Here is a 14332-nt window from a genome sequence, read left to right on the forward strand (position 1 = left end):
GGGAAGTCGTATAAGGAACTTACATTTGCTTGTGACTCTGCAAGTTGTTCTCTAGGGCATGCGTTTGTGTGGGAGCTAATGTCAGTTTAAGGTCACTACAGGACTCTTGACGAAACAAAATGAATGCTGAGTCAGCAGCACCATAGAGTAACTTAGCTAAACTCTCCACCCAAGTGTTGGCAAGGATGTGACCTATTGGGACACTCATACATTGTTAGAAGTATAAAATAGCGCTGCTTTGAAAGACAGTTTGGCTACTCCTTTAAAAGATAAACATAGAATTATCATATGATTCAGCAGTGCCACCCTAGGTATATATGCAAGAGAAATGAAAACATACTTCCACAGGAAAGAAAACTTGTATATGATTATTCATAGCAACATTATTCACAATAGCAAAAAGATGGAAACAAACCAAATGTCCATGAAGTCATGAATGGTTAAGCAAAATGTGGTATATCCATACAATGGGAATTTAATTGGGCAATAAAAAGAAATGAAGTACTGATACTGCTATAAATGTGGATGATCCTTGAAAACATTATGCTAAGTGAAAGAAGGTAGAAAAAGCCACATATTATATGATTCCATTTATATAAAATATGCAGAATAGACAAATTTATAGAGGTAGACTAGTGGTAACTTAGGGCTGAGGAGTAGATAAAGGTGGCTTGGGTAGGGAATTTCTTTTATGGAAGATAAAGATGTTCTAAAGTTAGGTTGTGGTGATGTCTGTACAGTGCTTTGAATATACTAAAAACATTGAATTGTATACTTTAAATGAGTGAACTTTATGTGAATTTTATCTCAGTAGAGCTGTAAATAAAAAAAGCAATATAGAATTTTTTTGTTTCTCTGAAGGACAAGTTTGTAACCTCCATTTTTTTTAACTGAAGTATAGTCGATTTACAATGTTGTGTTAGTTTCTTGTGTACAGTAAAGTGATTCAGTTATACATATTTATATATATTCTTTTTCATATTCTTTTCCATTATAGCTTATTACAGGATATTGACTATCCCTGTGCTATATAGTAGGACCTTGTTTATCCATTCTATGTATAATAGTTTGCATCTGCTAACCCCAAACTCACAATCCAACCCTCCCTCACTCCCCTTCCCCTTTGGCGACCACAAGTCTTCTCTATGTCTGTGAGTCTGTTTCTGTTTCATAGATAAGTTCATTTGTGTCATATTTTAGATTCCACAGATAAGTGATATCATATGGTATTTCTCTTTCTCTTTCTGACTGGCTTCGCTTAATATGATAATCTCTAGGTCTGTCTGTGTAGCTGCAAACGGCATTATTTCATTCTTTTTTATGTAATCTCTGGTTCTTTAAAGAAGAAGCAATTATTTGTTTTCACACCAAATTAGCATTTTCACATTCCTCTACTGATGTTCCTAGAATTACATTAAAAAATTTTTTTTGAATTTTATTTTATTTTTTTAATATAGCAGTTTCTTATTAATTATCTATTTTATACATATTAGTGTATATATGTCATTCCCAATCTCCCAATTCATCCCACCACTACCACCCCACCCCGCTTTTCCCCCTGGTGTCCATACTAAAATTTTTTTTGTTAATGTTTTATTTCTACATTTCTCTATTTTCTATTATTTGCTTCTATGTTCTGTTCATGGAAGAAGGCAGAATATGGATTTTAAACTTATGTTTCTTGTATTTTCTGGCTGTATTATTACCATGGCTTTACCCATATTTCCTTTTGTCCTCACTTTGTATTTAACACTGTTAGTTGTGTTTTCTGATTATGGGATAATACCTTTTGGTAGATCGGAAGTGGTTATATATATATAGTATGTTTATATTAGAACTGTTAGAGGCTGACTGATTGTTTTAATTGTCTTGTAGATTTTACTTTCCTTACTGGTATTGTAATGGCAGCAACAGAACCTATAGGCATGGAATATCTCGAGGTGCTGAAGCTCCTCTTCTTGATGACTTTGTCATGTCTTACCTTTTTGCTCAGGTATGTACATGTGTTAAATGATACATATCTGGCCATGTAAATGTATCTCTTAATCAGAAAAATATTCACATATGGGAAAATTGATGTTCTGTCTGCATAGCAGGTGCAGAAAGGTAACAAAATTGAGTCTTTTATCACTAATTTTTAATCCCATGGTTTATGGATAATAGAATCTATCTTATAAAGATTCCTAGAATTGCCCCTTTTGAATTTTCTTTTTATTTTAGTGCTTTAGATCATTTTAAGGATTTCACAAGTTTAGACTGAGTTTTACAACATGATTCATGTAGACCTAAGTGGCTGGAATATAGGACAGTGAAATTTCTTTAGAGAAAAATTTTTTTAAATTCCTAAACAATTTCAGACTTAATTAGTGGGTTGTAAAATGTGAAGAATGTAAGTAATTGCATAAAAAATGAACTACAGTAGTTTGTGTAGCCCCTCATAGGAGGGTGGCTGGTTGTTGATACTTAGTCTGAGAACTGTGTTCCAGTTGTTTATTAATATTGTTAAATTTTTGTGGTGTTTTTGAACATTTTTAAATGCTTTTATCTATTGCCTTGATTAGTGCTTTTGTGTAAAGATACACTCTTGATATCCCCAAGGTATCAGATCAAGGAGTTCTAAATCAGATCTGCTAATATCATGGGAAATAACCTCACAGATCCTCATAGCTCACATTTCTAACATGTGTAGTAGGGCTAGTTCAGTTTGTGAGCAACAAATTGAAAAATATTTCTCTTTTGCAATATGAGAGCAACCAACTTTTTTGTGTGTGAGGGGGTAAAATGTGCTTAATAAAATTTACTATTTTAACCATTTTTAAGTGGTCAAATCAGTGGCATTAATTCAGTACCTTCATTTTTTTTTTTTTCTTTTTTTTTCGGTACGCGTGCCTCTCACTGTTGTGGCCTCTCCCGTTGTGGAGCACAGGCTCCGGACGCGCAGGCTCAGAGGCCATGGCTCATGGGCCCAGCCGCTCCGTGGCATGTGGGATCTTCCTGGACTGGGGCACGAACCCGTGTCCCCTGCATCAGCAGGTGGACTCTCAGCCACTGCGCCACCAGGGAAGCCCAGTACCTTCATATTGTTCTGCACCCATTACCACCATCCATCTCCAGAACATTTTTCATCTTCCTAAATTGAAACTTTATACCCATTAAAAAATAACTTCTCATTCCCCTCTCCTCCTGACCCCTGGCAGCCACCTTTCTACTTTCTGTCTCTATGAATTTGCTTATTCCAGGTAGCTCATATAAGTGGAATTATACAGTATTTACTCTTTTGAGACTGGCTTATTTCTCTTACCATAATGTCTTCAGGATTCAACCATGTTGTAGCATGTGTCAGAATCTCATTCCTTTTTAAGGCTGAATAATACTGTATTGTATGTACCACATTTTGTTTACCCATTCATCTCTTGTTGGATAGTTGGGTTGCTTCTACCTTTTGGTTCTTATGAATAACACTGCAACGAACATGGGTGTACAGATATCTCTCTGAGATCTTACTTTCAATTCTTTTGGATATCTATCCAGAAGTGGGATTACTAGATGATATGGTAGTTGTATATTTAATTTTTTTGAGGAACTGCCATATTGTTTTCCATAGCAGCAGCACCGTTTTACATTATTACCAGCAGCACCCAGCATTCCACATCCTCACCAACACTTACTTTCTGCTTTTCTGATGATGGCCATTCTGATAGGTGTGAAGTGGTATCTCGTTGTGTTTTTTTTTTTTTTTTTTTTTGCGGTACGCAGGCCTCTCACTGTTGTGGCCTCTCCTGTTGCAGAGCACAGGCTCCGGACGTGCAGGCTCAGTGGCCATGGCTCATGGGCCCAGCCGCTCCACGGCATGTGGGATCTTCCCGGACCGGGGCACGAACCTGTGTGCCCTGCATCGGCAGGCGGACTCTCAACCACTGTGCCACCAGGGAAGCCCTGCATGTATCTTTTTGAATTATAGTTTTTTCCAGATATATGCCAGGAGTGGGATTGCTGGATCATATGGCAACTCTATTTTTAGTTTTGAGCTACCTCCATACTGTTCTCCATAGTGGCTGCACCAACTTACATTCCCTCCAATAGTGTAGGAGGGTTCCCTTTTCTCCACATCCTCTCCAGCATTTGTTACTCGTAGACTTTTTAATAATAGCTATTCTGACAAGTGTGAGGTGGTATCTCGTAGTTTCGATTTGCATTTCGCTCACAATTAATGATGTGGAACATCTGTTCATGTGCCTGTTGGCTACCTGTATGTCTTCTTTGGAGAAATGTCTATTTATATCTTCTGCCCATTTTTCAATTAGGTTATTTGTTTTGTTGTTATTGAATTGTATGAGCTATTTGTATATTTTGGAAATTAAGCCCTTGTTTGTCACATCATTTGCAGGTATTTTCTCCCATTCTGTAGATTGTCTTTTCATTGTGTTATGGTTTCCTTTGCTATGTAAAAGCTTGTAAGTTTGGACTAGGTCCCAGTTGTTCGGTTTTGCTTTTATTTCTATTGCCTTGGTAAACAGACCATTGGTATGATTTATGTCAGAGAATGTTTTGCCTATGTTCTCTTCTAGGAGTTTTCTGGTATCATGTCTTATATTTAAGTCTTTAAGCCATTTTGAGTTTATTTGTGTATACAGTGTGAGGGTGTCTTCTAATTTCATTGATTTACATGCAGCAGTCCAACTTTCCCAACACCACTTGCTGAAGAGACTTTTTTCCATCGTATATTCTTGTCTCCTTTGTTGAAGATTAATTGACTGTAGGTGTGTGGGTTTATTTCTGGGCTCTATATTCTGTTCCACTGATCCATATGTCTGTTTTTGTACCAGTACCACACTATTTTGATTACTGTAGCTTTTAATATTGTCTGAAGTCTGGGAGGGTTATGCCTCCTGCTTTGCTCTTTTTCCTCAGGATTGCTCTGGCAATTCTGGGTCTTTTATGGTTTCATACAAATTTTAGGATTATTTGGGAATTCCCTGGTGGTCTAGTGGTTAGGACTTGGCACTTTCAATGCTGGGGCCCAGGTTCAGTCCCTGGTCAGGAACTAAGAATCCTGCAGGCTGCACGGCACAGCCAAAACTAAAAAATAAAAATTAGGATTATTAGTTCTGTGAAAAATGTTATGGGTAATTTGAAGGGATTGCATTAAATCTGTAGATTTCTCTGGGTAGTATGGCCATTTTAACAATATTAATTCTTCCAATCCAAGAGCATGGGATATCTTTGTATTTCTTTGAATCATCTTCAGTTTCCTTTATTAATGTTTTATAGTTTTCAGCATATAAGTCTTTCACCTCCTTGATCAGCTTTATTCCTAATTATTTTATTTTCTTGGATGTGGTTTTAAAAGGGATGGTTTTTTAACGTTCCTTTTCTGATATTTCATTTTTAGTGTAAAGAAATGCAACCGTTCTGTATGTTAATCTTTTATTCTGCTACCTTGCTGAATTCGTTTATCAGTTCTAGTAGTTTTTGTGTGGAGTCTTCAGGGTTTTCTGCATCTAGTGTCATGTCACCTGCATATAATGACAGTTTTATGTTTGAGGTAATTTTTGTATGGTGTAAGGTAAGGGTCCATCTTCATTGTTTTGCATGTGGATATCCAGTTTTTTCAGCACCATTTGTTGAAAAGACTATCCTTTCTCTGCTGAATGGTCTTGTTGCTCTTGTCAAAAACCATTTGAAAACCAACCAACTTTTTACAGCTTCCTTTGTTTCAGTAGTCATTAAGAAAAGAGAGAAGGCTTCCCTGGTGCCTCAGTGGTTGGGAGTCTGCCTGCCGATGCAGGGGACATGGGTTCATGCCCCGGTCCGGGAGGATCCCGCATGCCGCAGAACGGCTGGGCCCGTGAGCCATGGCCGCTGAGCCTGTGTGTCAGGAGCCTGTGCTCTGCAACAGGAGAGGCCACGGCAGTGAGAGGCCCGTGTACCGCATTAAAAAAAAAAAGAAAGAAAGAAAAGAGACAGGCCTCTGAGAAGAGTGTACTATGAAGTTATGACTTTATACTGCTTTTAGAATTATATTATTTCATCTATTCTGCAGATCTGGTTTATTTTGATGGAATGCTAGTTAAGTTCCATTAATAAGGCAAGTTTTCCTAAACTATTCATTGATCTACTTTACCCTAATATTACTACTATGACATCTCATACTTCTTTTTCTTTTTTTTCTTTTTTTTTTAACATCTTTATTGGGGTATAATTGCTTTACAATGGTGTGTTAGTTTCTGCTTTATAACAAAGTGAATCAGTTATACATATACACATGTTCCCATATCTCTTCCCTCTTGCGTCTCCCTCCCTCCCACCCTCCCTATCCCACCCCTCCAGGCGGTAACAAAGCACCTAGCTGATCTCCCTGTACCATGCGGCTGCTTCCCACTAGCTATCTACCTTACGTTTGTTAGTGTGTATATGTCCATGACTCTCTCTCTCCCTGTCACAGCTCACCCTTCCCCCTCCCCATATCCTCAAGTCCGTTCTCCAGTAGGTCTGTGTCTTTATTCCTGTCTTACCCCTAGGTTCTTCATGACATTTTTTTGTCTTCTTAAATTCCATATATATGTGTTAGCATACGGTATTTGTCTTTTTCTTTCTGACTTACTTCACTCTGTATGACAGACTCTAGGTCTATCCACCTCATTACAAATAGCTCAATTTCATTTCTTTTTATGGCTGAGTAATATTCCATTGTATATATGTGCCACATCTTCTTTATCCACTCATCCGGTGATGGGCACTTAGGTTGTTTCCATCTCCGGGCTATTGTAAATAGAGCTGCAGTGAACATTTTGGTATATGACTCTTTTTGAATTTTGGTTTTCTCAGGGTATATGCCAAGTAGTGGGATTGCTGGGTCATATGGTAGTTCTATTTGTAGTTTTTTAAGGAACCTCCATACTGTTCTCCATAGTGGCTGAACCAATTCACATTCCCACCAGCAGTGCAAGAGTGTTTCCTTTTCTCCACACCCTCTCCAGCATTTATTGTTTCTAGAGTTTTTGATGATGGCCATTCTGACTGGTGTGAGATGATATCTCATTGTAGTTTTGATTTGCATTTCTCTAATGATTAATGATGTTGAGCATTCTTTCATGTGTTTGTTGGCAGTCTGTATATCTTCTTTGGAGAAATGTCTGTTTAGGTCTTCTGCCCATTTTTGGATTGGGTTGTTTGTTTTTTTGTTATTGAACTGCATGAGCTGCTTGTAAATTTTGGAGATTAATCCTTTGTCGGTTGCTTCATTTGCAAATATTTTCTCCCATTCTGAGAGTTGTCTTTTCTTCTTGTTTATGGTTTCCTTTGCTGTGCAAAAGCTTTGAAGTTTCATTAGGTCCCATTTGTTTATTTTTGTTTTTATTTCCATTACTGTAGGAGGTGGGTCAGAAAGGATCTTGCTGTGATTTATGTCACAGAGTGTTCTGCCTATGTTTTCCTCTAAGAGTTTGATAGTTTCTTGCCTTACATTTAGGTCTTTAATCCATTTTGAGCTTATTTTTGTGTATGGTGTGAGGGAGTGATCTAATCTCATACTTTTACATGTATCTGTCCAGTTTTCCCAGCACCACTTATTGAAGAGGCTGTCCTTTCTCCACTGTATATTCCTGCCACCTTTATCAAAGATAAGGTGACCATATGTGCGTGGGTTTATCTCTGGGCTTTCTATCCTGTTCCATTGATCTGTCTTTCTGTTTTTGTGCCAGTAGCATACTGTCTTGATTACTGTAGCTTTGTAGTATAGTCTGAAGTCAGGGAGCCTGATTCCTCCAGCTTCTTTTTTCGTCCTCAAGATTCCTTTGGATATTCGGGGTCTTTAGTGTTTCCATACAAATTGCAAAATTTTTTGTTCTAGTTCTGTGAAAAATGCCAGTGGTAGTTTGATAGGGATTGCATTGAATCTATAGATTGCTTTGGGTAGTAGAGTCATTTTCACAATGTTGATTCTTCCAATCCAAGGACATGGTATATCTCTCCATCTATTTGTATCATCTTTAATTTCTTTCATCAGTGTCTAATTTTCTGCATACAGGTCTTTTGTCTCCTTAGGTAGGTTTATTCCTAGATATTTTATTCTTTTTGTTGCAGTGGTAAATGGGAGTGTTTTCTTGATTTCTCTTTCAGATTTTTCATCATTAGTATATAGGAATGCCAGAGATTTCTGTGCATTAATTTTGTATCCTGCTACTTTACCAAATTCATTGATTAGCTCTAGTAGTTTTCTGGTAGCATCTTTAGGATTCTCTATGTATAGTATCATGGCATCTGCAAACAGTGACAGCTTTACTTCTTCTTTTCTGATTTGGATTCCTTTTATTTCCTTTTCTTCTCTGATTGCTGTGGCTAAAACTTCCAAAACTATGTTGAATAAGACTGGTGAGAGTGGGCAGCCTTGTCTTGTTCCTGATCTTAGTGGAAACGCTTTCAGTTTTTCACCACTGAGGATGATGTTGGCTGTGGGCTTGTCATATATGGCCCTTATTATGTTGAGGAAAGTTCCCTCTATGCCTACTTTCTGCAGGGTTTTTATCATAAATGGGTGTTGAATTTTTTCAAAAGCTTTCTCTGCATCTATTGAGATGATCATATGGTTTTTCTCCTTCAATTTGTTACTATGGTTTATCCCATTGAGAGATTTGCGTATATTGAAGAATCCTTGCATTCCTGGAATAAACCCCACTTGATCATGGTATATGATCATTTTAATGTGCTGTTGGATTCTGTTTGCTAGTATTTTGTTGAGGATTTTTGCATCTATGTTCATCAGTGATATTGGCCTATAGTTTTCTTTCTTTGTGTCATCCTTGTCTGGTTTTGGTATCAAGGTGATGGTGGCCTCGTAGAAGGAATTTGGGAGTGTTCCTCCCTCTGCTATATTTTGGAAGATTTTGAGAAGGATAGGTGTTAGCTCTTCTCTAAATGTTTGATAGAATTCGCCTGTGAAGCCATCTGGTCCTGGGCTTTTGTTTGTTGGAAGATTTTTAATCACAGTTTTAATTTCAGTGCTTGTGATTGATCTGTTCATATTTTCTATTTCTTCCTGATTCAGTCTTGGCAGATTGTGCATTTCTAAGAATTTGTCCATTTCTTCCAGATTGTCTATTTTATTGGCATAGAGTTGCTTGTAGTAATCTCTCATGATCTTTTGTATTTCTGCAGTGTCAGTTGTTACTTCTCCTTTTTCATTTCTAATTCTATTGATTTGAGTCTTCTCCCTTTTTTTCTTGATGAGTCTGGCTAGTGGTTTATCTATTTTGTTTATCTTCTCAAAGAACCAGCTTTTAGTTTTATTGATCTTTGCTATTGTTTCCTTCATTTCTTTTTCATTTATTTCTGATATGATTTTTATGATTTCTTTCCTTCTGCTAGCTTTGGGGTTTTTTTCTTCTTCTTTCTCTAATTGCTTGAGGTGCAAGGTTAGGTTGCTTATTCAAGATGTTTCCTGCTTCTTAAGGTGGGCTTTTATTGCTATAAACTTCCCCCTTAGAACTGCTTTTGCTGCATCCCATAGGTTTTGGGTCATCGTGTCTCCATTGTCATTTGTTTCTAGGTATTTTTTTATTTCCTCTTTGATTTCTTCAGTGATCACTTCATTATTAAGTAGTGTATTGTTTAGCCTCCATGTGTTAGTATTTTTTGCAGATCTTTTCCTGTAATTGATATCTAGTCTCATGGCGTTGTGGTCGGAAAAGTTACTTGATACAATTTCAATTTTCTTAAATTTACCAAGGCTTGATTTGTGACCCAAGATATGATCTATCCTGGAGAATGTTCCATGAGCACTTGAGAAAAATGTATATTCTGTTGTTTTTGGATGGAGTGTCCTATAAATATCAATTAAGTCCGTCTTGTTTAATGTATCATTTAAAGCTTGTGTTTCCTTATTTATTTTCATTTTGGATGATCTGTCCATTGGTGAAACTGGGGTGTTAAGTCTCCTACTATGAATGTGTTACTGTCGATTTCCCCTTTTATGGCTGTTAGTATTTGCCTTATGTATTGAGGTGCTCCTATGTTGGGTGCATAAATACTTACAATTGTTATATCTTCTTCTTGGATTGATCCCTTGATCATTATGTAGTGTCCTCCTTTGTCTCTTCTAATAGTCCTTATTTTAAAGTCTATTTTGTCTGATAATGAGAATTGCTCCTCCAGCTTTCTTTTGGTTTCCATTTGCATGGAATATCTTTTTCCATCCCCTTACTTTCAGTGTGTATGTGTCTCTAGGTCTGAAGTGGGTCTCTTGTAAACAGCATATGTAAGGGTCTTGTTTTTGTATCCATTCAGCCAATCTGTATCTTTTGGTGGGAGCATTTAGTCCATTTACATTTAAGGTAGTTATCGATATGTATGTTCCTATTCCCATTTTCTAAATTGTTTTGGGTTCGTTATTATAGGTCTTTTTCTTCTCTTGTGTTTCTTGTCTAGAGAAGTTCCTTTAGCATTTGTTGTAAAGCTGGTTTGGTGGTGCTGAACTCTCTCAGTTTTTGCTTGTCTGTAAAGGTTTTAATTTCTCCATCAAATCTGAATGAGATCCTTGCTGGGTAGAGTAGTCTTGGTTGCACGTTTTTCTCCTTCATCTCTTCAGTATGTCCTGCCAGTCCCTTCTGGCTTGTAGGGTTTCTGCTGAGAGATCAGCTGTTAACCTTATGGGGATTCCCTTGTGTGTTATTTGTTGTTTTTCCCTTGCTGCTTTTTTGTGCTTTCTTTGTATTTAATTTTTGACAGTTTGATTAATATGTGTCTTGGAGTATTTCTCCTTGGATTTATCCTGTATGGGACTCTCTGTGCTTCCTGGACTTGATTAACTATTTCCTTTCCCATATTAGCGAAGTTTTCAACTATAATCTCTTCAAATATTTTCTCAGTCCCTTTCTTTTTCTCTTCTTCTTCTGGAACCCCTATAATTCGAATGTTGGTGCGTTTAATGTTGTCCCAGTGGTCTCTGAGACTGTCCTCAGTTCTTTTCATTCTTTTTTCTTTATTCTGCTCTGCATTAGTTATTTCCACTATTTTATCTTCCAGGTCACTTATCCGTTCTTCTGCCTCAATTATTCTCCTATTGATCCCATCTAGAGTACTTTTAATTTCATTTATTGTGGTGTTCATCGTTGCTTGTTTCATCTTTATTTCTTCTAGGTCCTTGTTAACTGTTTCTTGCATTTTGTCCATTCTATTTCCAAGATTTTGGATCATCCTTACTATCATTATTCTGAATTCTTTTTCAGGTAGACTGCCTATTTCCTCTTCATTTGTTAGGTCTGGTGCATTTTTATCTTGCTCCTTCATGTGGTGTTTGTTTTTCTATCTTCTCATTTTGCTTATTTTACTGTGTTTGGGGTCTCCTTTTTGCAGGCTGCAGGTTCGTAGTTCCTGCTGTTTTTGATGTCTGTCTCCAGTGGCTAAGGTTGGTTCAGTGGGTTGTGTAGGCTTCCTGGTGGAGGGAACTAGTGCCTGTGTTGTGGTGGATGAGGCTGGATCTTGTCTCTCTAGTGGGCAGGTTCACGTGTGTTGGTGTGTTTTGGGGTGTCTGTGGCCTTATTATGATTTTAGGCAGCCTCTCTGCTAATGGGTGGGGTTGTGTTCCTGTTTTGTTAGTTGTTTGGCATAGGTTGTCCAGCACTGTAGCTTGCTGGTCGTTGAGTGAAGCTGGGTGCTGGTGTTAAGATGGAGGTCTCTGGGAGATTTTCGCCATTTGATATTATGTGGAGCTGGGAGGTCTCTTGTTGACCAGTGTCCTGAAGTTGGCTCTCCTACCTCAGAGGCAGAGCCCTGACTCCTGGCTGGAGCACCAAGAGCCTTTCATCTACACGGCTCAGAATAAAAGGGAGAAAAAGTAGAGAGAATTAGTAGAAGTATGAAGAAAGAAAGAAGGAAAGGAGGGAAGGAAGGAAGGAGGGAAGAAAGAAAGAAAGAAAGAAATAAGTAAAGAAGAAAAGAAGACAAGAAGGAAAGAAAGGAGGGAGGGAGGGAGGGAGGAAGGAAGGAAGCAGGGAAAGAAGGAAAAACAGAAAGAAAGAAGATACAGTAAAATAAAATAAAGTATAATAAAGTTATTGAATTAAATAATTCTTATTTAGAAAAAGAAAAAAAAAGGGACGGATAGAACCTTAGGACAAATGTTGGAAGCAAAGCTATACAGACAAAATCTTACACAGAAGCATACACATACACCCTCACAAAAAGAGGTAAAAGGGAAAAAAATCATAAATCTTGCTCTCAGAGACCACCTCCTCAATTTGGGATGATTCGTTGTCTAAAGGAGGGAAGGAAGGAAGGAAAGAAAGAAAGAACGAAGGTAAAGTATAATAAAGTTATTAAAATTAAAATTATTAAGAAAAAAATTTAAAAGACCGTGGACGGATAGAACCCTAGGACAAATGGTGGAAGCAAAACTATACAGACAATAACTCACACAGAAGCATACACATACACATTCACAAAAAGAGGAAAAGGGGAAAAAATCATAGATCTTGCTCTGGAAGCCCACCTCCTCAATTTGGGATGACTCGTTGTCTATTCATGTATTCCACAGATGCAGGGTACATCAAGTTGATTGTGGACCTTTAATCCTCTGTTCCTGAGGCTGCTGGGAGAGATTTCCCTTTCTCTTCTTTGTTCACACAGCTGGGGGGCTCTGCTTTGGATTTGGCCCTGCCTCTGCATGTAGGTCGCTGGAGGGCGTCTTTTTTTTGCTCAGACAGGACGGGGTTAAAGGAGCCGCTGATTCGGGGGCTCTGGCGCACTCAGGCCGGGGGGGAGGGAGGGGCACTGCGTGCAGGGTGGGCCTGCGGCGGCAGAGGCCGGCGTGACGTTGCACCAGCCTGAGGCCCACCGTGCGTTCTCCCGGGGAAGTTGTCCCTGGATCCCGGGAACCTGGCAGTGGCGGGCTGCACAGGCTCCGCGGAAGAGGGGTGTGGATAGTGACCTGTGCTCGCACAGAGGCCCCTTGGTGGCGGCAGCAGCAGCCTTAGCGTCTCCCGCCTGTCCCTGGGGTCCGTGCTTTCAGCCGCGGCTCGCGCCCGTCTCTGGGGTCCACGCTTTTACCCGCGGCTCGCGCCCGTCTCTGGGGGTTCGCGCTTTTAGTCGCGGCTCACGCCCGTCTCTGGAGTTCCTTTAAGCAGCGCTCTTAAACCCCTCTCCTCGCGCACCAGGAAACAAAGAGGGAAGAAAAAGTCTCTTGCCTCTTCTGCAGGTGCAGACTTTTCCCCGGACTCCCTCCCGGCTAGCCGTGGTGCACAAACCCCTTCAGGCTATGTTCAAGCCGCCAACCCCAGTCCTCTCCCTGCGCTCAGTCCGAAACCAAAACCCGAGCCTCACCTCGCAGCCCCGCCCGCCCCGGTGGATGAGTAGACAAGCGTCTCGGGCTGGTGAGTGCCGGTCGGCACCGATCCTCTGTGCGGGAATCTCCCCGCTTTGCCCTCCGCGCCCGTTGCTGTGCACTCCTCCACGGCTTTAAAGCTCCTCCCTCCGCCTCCCACAGTCTCCGCCCACGAAGGGGCTTCCTAGTGTGTGGAAACTTTTCCTCTTTCACAGCTCCCTCCCACTGGTGCAGGTGCCGTCCCTATTCTTTTGTCTCTGTTTTTTCTTTTTTTCTTTTGCCCTACCCGGGTACGTGGGGAGTTTCTTGCCTTTTGGGAGGTTTGAGGTCTGCCAGCCTTCAGTAGGTGTTCTATAGGAGTTGTTCCACGTGTAGATGTATTTCTGGTGTATCTGTGGGGAGGAAGGTGATCTCCGCGTCTTACTCTTCCGCCATCTTCAAGGTCCCCCCCTCATACTTCTGATCTAGAAAAATTATGGGTTATTTACAGTTTTGTCTTCCTAGGAGGGATTTTCTTGTTTAGGATGGCAAAATAATTTCACAGTAGAATCCTAAATTGTGTCTACTCACTACCACATGCAATTTTCTATTACTTAATGTTTCTATTTCTCTAAATCCATGCCTAGAAAATAAATAAGGTAATAATTAACTTATTCTCAGATTGTATTGATATCAGGTTAGACTTTATGCATATTATAGACTAAATATAGCAGATTTGATCAGTGATATCACCAGATTGTAAGAAAACGTTGACATTATAAAATAACTGAAAAAATAGTTCAGCCACTAAAGTTTTTAAAGCACAGTATAAAAGACAGTATTGTAGAAAGATAGATTTGGAAGCAGTAAGCAAATAAAAGCTAAAAGTGAGATGGTCCTTTTTGGCTGTGTTGGGTCTTCGTTGCTGCACATGGGCTTTCTCTAGTTGTGAGCAGGGGCTACTCCTCATTGCAGTGCACGAGCTTCTTATTGCAGTGGCTTCTCTTGTTGTGGAGCACGGGCTCTAGGCGTGCA

At 39.4% G+C, this 14332-nt stretch overlaps 1 protein-coding gene across 3 annotated transcripts in view; it reads left to right on the plus strand.

The window, feature by feature from the left end:
• JAK2 (Janus kinase 2) overlaps positions 1 to 14332 on the plus strand; it is a 162809-nt gene that overhangs the window by 95477 nt on the left and 53000 nt on the right. For all 3 annotated transcript variants that reach the window (XM_060014695.1, XM_060014696.1, XM_060014693.1), the window contains exon 5: positions 1876 to 1993. In XM_060014695.1, coding sequence (XP_059870678.1) covers positions 1876 to 1993 — 118 coding nt within the window. The remainder of the gene's footprint in view (positions 1 to 1875; positions 1994 to 14332) is intronic.

This window comes from Delphinus delphis, chromosome 6 (genome assembly GCF_949987515.2).
Source record: "Delphinus delphis chromosome 6, mDelDel1.2, whole genome shotgun sequence".
Taxonomy (NCBI): Eukaryota; Metazoa; Chordata; class Mammalia; order Artiodactyla; family Delphinidae; genus Delphinus; species Delphinus delphis.